The sequence below is a fragment of the Dromiciops gliroides genome, chromosome 1, assembly GCF_019393635.1.
Source record: "Dromiciops gliroides isolate mDroGli1 chromosome 1, mDroGli1.pri, whole genome shotgun sequence".
Taxonomy (NCBI): domain Eukaryota; kingdom Metazoa; phylum Chordata; class Mammalia; order Microbiotheria; family Microbiotheriidae; genus Dromiciops; species Dromiciops gliroides.
In genome coordinates, this window is record NC_057861.1 from 60,118,258 (window position 1) to 60,131,222 (window position 12,965).

Sequence of the window (12,965 nt, forward strand, 5' to 3'; positions counted from 1 at the left end):
ATAATAAAATCTATGTTTTAACCTCTGGAACCTCTGCATTGTGGTATTGTTAAGCAGAGGCTTAACCTATCACATGAACTCAGTGGGAATATTTTTTCCCATGACAACTAAATAACCACAGGTTGGATATACTGTCCAGAGTTCTTTTTCAGGAAAATGATAAATGTTGAAGAGTATGTGGGAAAATTGAGACACTGATGCACTATTGGTGGAGTTGTGAACTGATCCACCCATCCTGGAGAGCAATATGGAATTATGCCCAATGGGCTGTAAAATTGTGCATAACCTTTGACTCAGCAATACCACTGCCAGATCTGCATCCCAAAGAGATTTTTTTTTTAAGTGCGTAGGGGAAGGGGTGGGGAGGGGGGCGGAAGAAGGACGGAAATATTTATGCCAACTCTTTTCGTGATAGCTAAGAATTAGAAATTGAGGGAATACCCATCAATTAGGGAATGGTTGAACAAGTTGTGATATATGATTGTGAAGGAATATTATTGTGCTATGAGAAATGAGGAGTAGGATACCTTCAGAAAAACATGGAAAGACATATGAATTGATGCAAAATGAAGTGAGCAAGATCATGAGAACATTATACACAGTAAGTAATATTATACAATGAACAACTGTGAATGACTTGGCTAATATCAGCAATACAATGATCCAAGACAATTCCAAAGGACTCATGATGAAAAATGCTCTTTACCTGCAGAGAAAGAACTGCTGGAGTCTGAATGAAGATTAAAGCATCCTATTTTTCACTTTCTTTATTTTTTTCATGGGTTTTTTGGTCTGTGTTTTTAGTCATAGCATGATTATTATGGAAATATGTTTTGTATGATTTAATATGTATAACCTATTTCAAATTGCTTATCATATCAGGGAAGGGAAAATAGAGAAAGGGAGGGAGAGAATTTGGAACTCAATTATTTTTAAATGAATATTAAAAATTGTTTTTACATGCAATTGAGAAAAAATAATTTTTTTCAAAGAGTTCTTTTTCAGGTTTGAATGGGACTTGGTCTCCATCATGGTCCCCTGCAACTCAGAAATTCTGTCATTTTCTAATTTTATGAAATATCTATGACATAGGGCAGCTAGGTGGTGCAATGGATAGAGTGCCAGGTCTGGAGTCAGAAAGCATCATCTACCTGACTTCAAATCAGAGACCTCAGACACTAACCAGCTGTGTGACCCCAGGCAACTCACTTAACTCTGTCTGTTTCCTCATCTCTAAAGTGAGCTGGAGGAAAAAATGGGAAGTCATTCCAGTGACTTTGCCAAGAAAATCCTAAATGGGGTCACACTACTGAAAATATTGAACAACCACTGCCACCACCCCCTACAACATCTAGACATCATGTTCAACATTGGGAACACAGAACCAAGCCACTGGCTTGCTACAGCATGGTTAAAGTCAAATTTCTTGGGTCCCTGCCCTCATTTCTCTTTGCTTATTAGATAGAAAAGAAAAAACCCAGATTGCAGTGGTCCAGACTAGCCCCACTGCCTTTCCCTATTGGGTTGGGAAGGGCAGGGGAGGGTAAAGAGTGGAGCAGCTTGTTGTATGTCTTAGAACTAGTGACAGTTGAAGGGGTACCCCCAGGCTGCCCATCTCTCTGGAGCAGTGTCACTCTTCAGAAACAGTTCCCGCCCATTTTGTCCAACAGGGCCAGTGTGAATCATAGGGGAGTCGCACACAGGACTTTCTGATTATGAGTCCTTCTCTCTATCTATTACACCACACTGTCTCTCAGATTATGAAGGTGTTTTACATGTGAAATGAGAATTTACCTTTTATTCTCGGAGCAATGTTGTTGTTATTTGTCCTTCGTTCCCAAAGAAGACCATGACATCAGGGTGATGTCATGACTTGCACTGAATTGGATTTAAGTAAGGGAGGGCTGTGAAAGTTCACCAACCTCACCTTCTCCTCCAGAGTCATCTGAGTCCAGTGGCAAGATATATGTCAGGACAACTGGAGATGGCCCCAAATATGTTTAAAGCAATTGGGGCTAAGTGACTTGCCCCAGGCCACACAGCTAATAAGTGTCTGAGGTGAGATTTGAACTCAGATCCTCCCCACTTCAAGGCCAGTGCTCTCGCCATTGTGCCACCCTAGCTTCCCTTTAGGAGCAATGAGGTCAATACTAGTCTAACCATGTCACTCTCCTACTCAATAAACTCCAGTGACTCCCTATTACCTCTATTTGGCTTAGAAAGTTTTTTACAACCACGCCCTGGCTTACATTTCCAGCCAAATTGCACATTACTCCTTGCCACATAATATATAGACTATTTGGGGAAGCTAGATGGTGCAGTGGATAGAGCACCTGCCCTGAAGTCAGGAGGACCTGAGTTCAAATTTGACCTCAGACACTTGACACTTACTAGCTGTGTGACCCTGGGAAAGTCACTTAACCCCAGTTGCCTCACCAAAATAAATATATATATATATATATATATATATATATATATATATATATATACACACATATACGATTCGAAATAGCCTTCTTACTGTTCCCCATACATCTTCCATCTCCATGCTTTTGCACTGGTGGTCCCTCAACCCTGGAATACAACTTGTTCCTCATCTCTCCTTCTTAAAGTCCTTAGCTTCCTTTAAAACTCAGCTTGTGTCACTTTCTACATGTTTTTCCTGATTCTCCCTTACCAAATCCCAGCTGTCACTACCTCTACTCAAAAAAAAAAAAAAACGACAACCATATATTTATTTTGTATATATCTTCTATGTATATAAAATATACATATATAGTTTGCATATGTCTTATATATGGATATGTTGTCTCTCCTGAGGCAGGTAATTGACACAGAAGATAGAAGCACTGGGCCTTGAGTCAGGAGTACCTGAGTTCAAATTCTGCCTCAGATACCTTTCCTAGTTATGTAACTTTAGACAAGTCACTTAACTTCTTTTTGCTTCAGTTTTCTCAACTGTATAATGGGGATAATATTAACACCTACTTCCCAAGGTTGTTGTGACGATCAGATGAAATAATATTTGGAAAGTACTTAGCATGGTGTCTGACATATAATAGGAGCTATATTTGTGCTAATTATTGTTGTTATTATTATTGTCTATTAGAATGTAATCCCCCTGGGGCAGCTAGGTGGCACAGTGGATAGAGCACCGGCCCTGGAGTCAGGAGTACCTGAGTTCAAATCCGGCCTCAGACACTTAACACTTACTAGCTATGTAACCCTGGGCAAGTCACTTAACCCCAATTGCCTCACTAAAAAAAAAAAAGAAGAAGAAGAATGTAAGCCCCCTGAGGGCAGAGAGGATTTCATTTTTGTTTTTGCATCCCCAATGACTTAACATGGTGACTTAAGCAAGCACTTTAACAAATTCTCATTAATTAATTAATTGATTAATTGATAGATTGATTGACTGATTGATTGAGAGAAAAGGCAGAGTCCTGAGAGAAGACAATAAAAAATGTAGAGAGAAAGGAGGAGAGGGAGAATAGGAAATAGGACTAGCAAGCTCAGGGAAGTAGCTGGAGTCCTAGGACAATTAAATGAGGGTATCAATAGGAGGCCACCTTGCTCTTACCACACCCCTGTGATGACCTAACTTATTCATAATTTGACCCTATGGAGTCAGGACTTTAGGGCTGGAAAGGACCCAGGATGTCAGAACTAGAAGGAAGCTTAGAACAGCCAACATAGACATTCCTAAGTGAAAAAGAGCTTAGAACATAGACTGTCGGAAACTGACCAGTCGTTAGTCAATCAGTCAATAAATATTTAGTAAGTACCTTAAGTACATTCACATGCCCTAAGCACTTGGTAGTACAGATATCTTAGGACACAGGTAGAAATTAAATCAGAACTGGAAGGATCTTAGACCAGAGGATATTGGAGCTGAAAGGGAACAGAAGAGAGAGATATGCCATTAATGGGGCAGTCACAGGGGTGAGGAAGTGAGGGGTTGGAGAGAGTGAACTCCTGAAGACCAGATCACACCAGGAATTAGGGACTGCCAAGATTCAAGGGAGTGAGGCAGAAGTGGGATGGCTGGCACTGGGGCAACAGTAGAAATTCCAAGTCAGGGAGGCTGGTCTGCAGCTCAGAAGGAGCCATTGCCAGGAGCATCCTCAGACTGACCATTATGTGACATAAGCTGTTTTCTCAAGCCTTCAGCCTCAATGTGATGGCAACATGCGCTCCCTGACCCTACCTACCCTGCTCAGATTCAGATCTCATGGGTTGGGTCACAGTGCCCCCTACTGGCTTAACTACATAAATTCCTGGATGGGGTTTGGCTTAAAGGAGAGGGATGGAGAGGTTATTATAGTTATTGTTGTTGTTATTTTATTATTGTTGTTAATATCCCTTTTACAGATGAGGAAAGTGTCTCATAGAGATGGTGACTTGCCCAAGTTGCAATAACCAATATATGTTGTTGTTGTTTGTCCTTTGTTCCTGAAAAGGGCCATGATGTCAGGGTGATGTCATGACTTGCACTGAACTGAATTTAATCAATTAAATAAAAATTAAGGCTGTGCAAGGTCAGCAGCCTCACTCTCTCCTCCAGAGCCAAATAGGTCCAGTGGCAAGATATACATCAGGATGACTGGAGATGGGCCTGGATGTTTTAAGGCAATTGGGGATTAAGTGACTTCCCCAGGTTCACACAGCTAGTAAGTGTCTGAGGTGAGATTTGAGCTCATGTCCTCCCAACTTCAGGGCCAGTACTCTATCCACTGCACCACCTAGCTGATCCACGAATATATGTTAATGCCTGTACCAACAGAAGAGCTGCATCCACGTAGGAGGGTGATGAAGTAGATCAGTCAGGAGCAGGAACAGAAAGCTTAGCCTGTTTCCCCAACCTTGAAAGTAAAGAGGAAGCAATGAGTGAAGAGAGCTTCTTATCTACCAGGTTATAATGGACAAAAGGAAAGTGGAAATATACTCATTTCTAATAGTTATGTTAGTATTCTTCCAAAAAATCCCTTTCTATACCATTTAAATGCTTCTGCTGATGCCATCCTGTTGTTTGCCTAGGTTCCTCTTAGCCCGATATTAATTAAATGCCTGGACCATGTTGATTTTAGAGATCCATACTTCCACACTGAAATGGGGCTCAAACCACACAGAGTTCACTTATCAGAAAATCCTCAAGTCATCAAAGGATTGATGACTTCATCTATTGAAGCATTCCTTCTAATTGTGCAAATCACACTTAGTCCACACCTGCTCATTCTGTGCTACTCTTGTCCATATCCTCCCCTAAATCTGCCCCAGGGTTCTGCCCAACATTCTGGAAACCTTCCTTGCTTTCTCTTGACATTGAAGAGACAGCAGAAGAACACAAGGCCAATCTGGGTCTTATTCTTTCCAGATGACCATCTCATCCTCTTTTCTATCAGAAATTTCTTTAACAGAATCACTTTCTCCAGATCTCCTTCATAGTTTGTTCTATAATTTTTGTTTGTTTGTTTTTGTGGTGCAATGGGGGTTAAGTGACTTGCCTAGGGTCACACAGCTAGTAAGTGTCAAGTGTCTGAGGCCGGATTTGAACTCAGGTCCTCCTGAATCCAGGGCTGGTGCTCTATCCACTGCGCCACCTAGCTACCCCTGTTCTGTAATATTTTGCAGTCTGCTCATACCTATATGCCTCTCTGTTGCCCTCAGAATGATACTAATTTTTAATTCTTAGAAACTATAGTGTTCCATGACTCACAGCCACATGACACTCATAGAATATTCATATTAAAAATGGATCTTTGTTTCTAGTAGTTAAGAGTCATTGAAGAAACTTTGCAGTTTCCCAACTTGTTGTCATCCTGCTGCTTAATTTGGGAACTAAATCATTATCTACCTGCAATGTCTGTCAAAGAGATACATATAGATTAGATAGGACTTCTTAAACTTTTTCCATTTTTCCATTCACAACCCCTTTTTCCCCCAAGAAATTTTTATGCCACCCCAGGTATATAGATATATAAAATAGGTATACATAACCTTTTACTGTTGCCAAATTTTTCACAAACCCCACAATCAGTTATGTGACCCCATATGGGATCACAACCCGCACTTTAAGAAGCTTTGTATTAGATAGATATATACACATATGCATATACTTGTATATATATATGCATAGACATATATAGATGAGCTCTTGTCCAGCTAGATTATAGCTGCATGTTATAATCTGTACAGCAAGCATTCTTCATCCATTTGGTTTTTCCTATGTGGATGGTTGGACCAAATCTTTCAGAGTGGTTATGTATCTCATCCAGGAAAACTACATAATGTTTCAATACTTGATGATACCAGCATAATGTTATCTGAAAATAATAGCACTGGAAGATAATGCAAAAAATAGCATCGTTAAGAAATCACTCTTTAACTTGGACTCTACACTGGATCTCCACTATGATTATGCAATTTTTTCAAGTACATGTATCAATTACAATAATTTCATGCACAAATATAATTTATATAAATCAATTGCCATAAAAAGAACAAAGAGTGTAAGAAGCACCTTAGTCTTCAAACACTTGACTTATTTGTAAGGTGGAGAGAAAAGGGAGCCACAGGTAACAGAGGTTTGCAACAAATCTGCCTATAAAATCTCACTTCATAGAGTGGTGGAAGTTTATGAGTAACCTCACATCATAAAACAGAGAGAAATAGAGGTTAAATGAGTTTTGGCGGGGAGAAAAGAATGAAAAAAATTGCATGATAACTTATGATATTAAGGTATAGCAAGCTGTACACAATAGATTTGCAGTCTCATATGCAATCATCTTTTTTATAATGCTTCTTCTGTTTTATAAATTTAAAAGAAAATAAAGAAAAAAATTTCAAAAGAAAGTTTGGAGAAGCTCAACTAAGCAAAGTCATTCCAAAGCATTTAATGGTAAAGCTGGAAGGAAGATAACAGTCAAAAGAATTATGGGGGAAATCTGCAAAGATTTTTATTTTAAAAATTAGAAAAAACCCTTTTCACCATCAAGAACAGAACCACCACACTTGGACACTACCATAGCAGTCCTAGATATGTTTCTAGAAGAGATAGAAATAGCACTATTTTTTTTAAAAAGGTAGTAAAAGCAATTGGGCTATCCAGAAAAGATAATTAAATATGTAGGTGGTAAAATGGCTAGAGTTTTGGACTTGGAGTCAAGGATACCTGAATTGAAATCCAATCTCAAACATTTAGTAGCTGTGTGTAACCCTTGGCAAGTCACTTAACTCCAATTGCCTTAAACATATCTGGGACCATCTCCAGTCATACTGATCTATATCTTGCCACTGGACCCAGATGGGTCTGGAGGAGAGAGTGAGGTTGCTGACTTTGCACAGCCCTCCCTCACTTAAATCCAATTCACTGCAAGTCATGACATCACCTTGATGTCATGGTCCTCTTTGAGAATGAAGGGTGGGGGCAGCTAGATGGCACAGTGGATAGAGCACCGGCCCTGGAGTCCAGAGTACCTGAGTTCAAATCTGGCCTCAGACACTTAACACTTACTAGCTGTGTGACCCTAGGCAAGTCACTTAACCCCAATTGCCTCACTAAAAAAAAAAAAAAAGAGAGAGAGAATGAAGGGTGGCGGAGGCAGCTAGGTGGCACAGTGGATAAAGTACCAGCCCTGGATTCAGGAGAACCTGAGTTCAAATCTGGCCTTGGACACTTGACACTTACTAGCTGTTTGACCCTGGGCAAGTCACTTAACCCCCATTGCCCTGCAAAAACAACAAAAAGAGAGAGAATGAAGGGTGGAAAAGGTAGATGACAGAGGATGAATACAAAAGAATGCTACAGTCTGTTAAAAAAAAATAGTATCAGAATGAACTGAGAATCTATCTGGCAGTAAATGCTAAAAACAACCTAAAGTTTGGGAAGAAAAGGAAGGGATAGGTAGTGGTGGTGGTGGTGGTGGTGGTGGTGGTGGTGGTGGTGGTGGTGGTGGTGGTGGAGGCAGCAGTAGCCCAGCTATAGCAGCAGCAGCGCAGCAGCACCAGCAGCAGTAGTAGTAGTAGTAGTAATAGTAATAGTAGTTGTAGTTGTAGTAATAGTAAGCATTTATATAGTGCCTATTATGTACCAGACACTGTACTAAGTGCTATTACAAATATTATCTCATTTAATCCTCACAACAACCCAGGGAGATAGGTAATCTTATTACCCCCATCTTAAAGTTGAGGAAACTGAGGCAAACAGAGGTTAAGTGATTTGCCCAAGGTTACACTGGCACAAGGTAAGTGTGTGGGGCAGATTTCAACTCAGGTCTTCCTGAGTTCAAGCCCAGCCCCCTAGCCACTGCATGGCATACCTGCCCAGGATAGGACTGCTGCTCAAGGATAATGATAACAGATGACAGGGAGAAGATCCAACTACTCAACTTTATCTTGTGTCTGGTTTTTCTTCCAAGAAGAATGAACATCAGACTAGAAAAGACAGGAATTTGGCTAATGAGAAGGGTTGGACCCCAAGACAAGTAGGGAAATACTAGGAGAACACCTAACCATAGATTGTTATCTAGCAAGGTCCGATAAGCTACACCTCACAAGCCTGAAAGAACTGGAAGAAGTGATTGCTAAACCATTGTTGTGAAGATCATGGAAGGTGGAAATGGTGCCAGATGACTGAAGAAGAAAAAATCTTAATAAAAATATTTATAATAATGACAATAACAATAGCTAATATTTATAAACTAAGGATTGCAAAATACTTTACATATTTTATCTAATTTGTTGCCCATAAAAACCATTGGTGGTAGATGCTATTATTTCTGTTTTGTATATGAGGAAACTGATGCTATACTGGGAGGAGTATGTCATCAAAGGATGAGGAAGATAGTCTGACTGCATTTGGTCCAGGTCAGGCTACACCTGGTCTACCGAGTTCAGTTTAGGGCACCATGCTTTAGAGAAGACATTTGCAATCTAGAGAATGTCCAGAGAATCCAGAGAAAGGGTCCAGGATGGTAAAGAGACTGTGCACCATTCTATGAAAGAATCAGCTGAAAGAACCTGGCATACCTGGTCTGGAGCAGAAAAGACTTAGGAAAAAGTGGGAGCTATGTGGAGAGCTGGAATAAAAAGGGGACTGGTTCTGCCTGCCTCCCAGGGGCAATCAAAGGAAGCTACAAAGAGACCAATTAAGGTTTGATGTGAGGTATATCTTTCTAACCATTAGAGCCTTCAAAGAGTGAAAAGGCTACTTTAGGAGGTAGTGAACTCACTGTCATTAGGAATCTTCTAGTAAAGTCTAGAAGACCACTTGTTGAGAACAGTAGAGAGTGGATTCTTGCTCTGCTAAGATTGAACTAGGTACCCTCTGAAGTTCATTCCAGCTCTGAAACTCTGATTCTCTGATGGACATTTGGTTCATATCAGATGGAAATTTTCAACTTGAGGCATGTCAGAGTTCAACAACACAGTAGGTCCATGTGAGGCACCAAGCATCCAGGAAGGAGAGAAAAGAGCCCAAGGGAAGAAGGGAAGGGGAGGGCCCCCATCTGCCACACTGCTATCTTGGACACAGGGGAACAAGTGGGCAGGGAGATAGAGGCTATGTCTTGGGCAGGGACCCAATAAGAGACAGGCCTAAGGTGGAGGAGACAGGAGAGATCATCACAAATGGTCTTTGAGGAACCTATGCCTTTGATAAAGACTGAGTTGAGGGGCAGCTAGGTGGTACAGTGGATAAAGCACCTGCCCTGGATTCAGGAGTACTTGAGTTCAAATACTTGACACTTACTAGCTGTGTGACCCTGAGCAAGTCACTTAACCTCTATTGCCCCGCAAAAAAAAAAAAAGACTAAGTTGAACTCCCCCCTAGTCCTGTGATGGCTCACAGATTCCACCAGGGCTCTTTGCCATCTTCCTATCTCCACATCCCACTGAGAAAGCAAGACCTTTCTCCATGTTCCCCTTGGAGATCATTGAGGATGAATAACTGACTGCAAGGGGATTCTTGCCCTGTTAGCCACCCCAAGGACATCAGTGAGACTGAGTCCCTGGCTCCCACTTCCCCAGAGAAGGCCTGTTCAGCTGCTTAGGCTCTCAGTTCCCCATTCTAGATGCAAATGTTCTGTTTCCTTTGTCCCCTGGGGCTCTTGACCCTTTAGTGCCTTTGGATGCTTTATGTCCCCAGTCCTCTCAGGCCCTCTACGCACTGAAGCCCACAGCCTCTCTATCCTCTGAGTCCCCACCCCTACCCTAGCCTTCAGCCCATGTAGCCCCACTCACCAGTCCTGCATGGCCAGTAAGCCAGTGCATTAAGAGGGGTTCAGGGAAGCATCGAAGCCGTCGGCAGTTGATGTAGAATTTGTAGATGCAGTTCAGGCCTTTGGCCAAGATCCAGGTGCTAAATGCCAGGAAGATAAGGACCAAGGTTGAGGAAACTCTAGGTTCAAATCCTGGCAAGCCCAGCTGATGAGACAGCCACTTCAAATCAGGCAGCATCCTATAGGGGAGAAATAGGATGGAATAGAGGGGGGGGGAAAGGAGTAATGTTAAGACACCTTGGTGAGAGACATAGGGGAAGCCACAGGGCAGAGAAATGGGGAGAGATGTGGGGAGATCTATACAGGAGGAAGAAAAAAAAAAGGGGCAAACAAGAAGAAAGGCATATGGGAAGGGGGTGGGGGACAATGGTCTTTGAGACCAGAGGGGAAAGTGACAAGGTTGTTGAAGACAAGGAGGGAAGGGAGGAGATAGGGAAAAGATGGAAGAAAAGGGCCATGAAGGAATGAGGAAAACCAGGGTCTAGGTGTGCTGTGATGGTCCCTTACCCTCTCTGGGTCTCCCTGTTCTTCAAAGAACCACACTGGAGAAAGCATTCTTCCCCCATGTTCTTGGAGGTGAAAGTGAAATAAAGAGTGCAAAGGGGTTGAGTCCCCAGAAGCAGCACCACAGGAATATACCCCTAGTTTCAATTACAAATATTCTCTTCCAGGCTCCACTCTTAGGCTTGGGATTCAGAGTCTTTTATGATTAGCTACAACAATGGGACCGGCTCATGTTACCTCCATATACCTCCCTCTCTCAAGGCTGGGCCTCTTCCTGGCTTGATTCCTAATCCCAGAATCCCAAGTTCCTAAAGGAAAAAAAGGGATGCATCTCTCCCCAGACAAAGAATCCCTTGCCATCCCTTTTGCTAGCTAGGCAGCTGGGTAACGCAATGGATAGAGCACTGGGAGTCCAAATCCAACCTAACTTACTAGCTGGGTGACCCTGGGTTAGTCACTCAACCAAGTCATTCACCCTCTACCTCAGTTTCCTCAACTGGAAAGTAGGGATAATAATAGCACCTACTTCAAAGAGTTGTTGGGAGAATCAAATGAGATAAAATGTATAAAATACTTAGCACAGTGCCTGGCACATAGCAGATAATTGATGAATACTTGTTCCCTTCCCTCTCCCTTTCTCTCTCCCCTCTCCCCCAGCTTCCAATGTTTGTCAAAGAAAAACCCTCCTCACCAAAAAACATCTAGGAAAACCAGTACCCACAAAATCACACCTCCCCCAGATCCTTTCTGATCTCAATCCTGCCTACGTAGCATCAGCCATGGTCTAACATGGAATTGGCACCTGTCCTCTCCTCCTTCTTCAAGGTCTCTCTGGTACACTGACTGCTTTCAGGACCAGCCTCCTTCCCAGTAAAAGAAAAGGTAGGCCTAGGACAGCTCCTTCTGGATGGGACATTCTCATCCATGCTCCAGAGGTAGCCCCCTTTCCCATGAAGTGAGAAGGGAAAAAGAAAGAGTGTCAAGGTTTCTGGCTGGGGATAACTCATTTCCTGAGGAGCTGGCCATGGTAGATGATGAAGTCCCATAACTGATTTTTTGAACAGAAATAGCTAGTGATTAAATGCATGTACAAAATGGATGGACCATCCCTCCACTTCTCTCTTCCTTTCTATCAGTGAAAATTGTGGACTGTTTTTGAGTGCAGTACTTGTAACATAGTCAATAATAAATGCTTGTTGACTGACTAATTAGAGAATTAGGTCAGAGATAGAATGATTTTCATTTTCTTCCCTTGAGCTGCAAAAAATATATATATGTCCTAACTGGGCAAGCTTGCAGGACCCTTGACTTCTTTTGTCACTTTTGTGGTTTTTTTCTTTCCCTGTCTTAAGTGAACAAGAATCTAGGATTGGATTTAATCTTGTGAATTTAAAAGGTCCAGATGTTCTGAGTTGATACTTAAAGGAGGTAGGGGGAAAGTCCACATTAGGATGTCCACCAGAAAGAAAATTGGCCCAAATCTGTCTAATTTTACCAGTACTATGCACCAGAAGTTGTTTGGAGAGTGCCCAGCCAAGGTGAAATATAAACTGCCTCATTAGCCATTCTAGAAACTTCTATGTGTTCAGATGAAGATTAATATCATCCTGCCAGCAGATCAGGCCAGTAGTTATATGTTATTGAATACTGTTCTATTCATGCATGATTGGGCACTTTTTTCCGTTTAGCTTTTTTTTCTGGTATGTATAAATAAGAAGCTGAAGATAGAGAATCAATCTCGAAGCTAGAAAGACTTTTGTTCAAGTCTGACACATACTAGTTGTGTGACCTTGAACAAGTCACTTAACCCCCCAGTGCTCTGAATAACTCTCTAAGGCTAAAAGTTTCAGAGGAGGTGCCAACCTGCATTGGTAGAGACATTTTCCTCACCCAGAAGTTGTTAGAAGGAACTAATTAAACCACTTGTCCAGTTTTTATCCCTATGAATAAACTGCCTATCCCATACCCAATATATTCATACACTGAAGTCATTTTTTACTTCTCTTTTGGGGGGAAATCCCTAAGAATTGTAATACATAATCTAATTCATGATAATTAAAATCATTCCCTAGGTTCCCTGAGGTGGAGGACTTAATAAGTCAATAGATGTGAGAAAAAGGAGCCCTGTCTCACTGAGATCAGGCTCCCTAGGACTAAATAGGATCGAAATGGTATGGCTGGGTA

At 41.7% G+C, this 12,965-nt stretch overlaps 1 protein-coding gene across 1 annotated transcript in view; it reads right to left on the reverse strand.

Annotated features, from left to right (window-relative positions):
* LOC122736133 (cytochrome P450 4F2-like) overlaps positions 1-12,965 on the reverse strand; it is an 82,146-nt gene that overhangs the window by 24,673 nt on the left and 44,508 nt on the right. Inside the window, exon 4 of the mRNA XM_043978178.1 lies at positions 10,240-10,456. Within this exon, the coding sequence (XP_043834113.1) occupies positions 10,240-10,455 (216 nt within the window). The 5' untranslated portion in view covers position 10,456. The remainder of the gene's footprint in view (positions 1-10,239; positions 10,457-12,965) is intronic.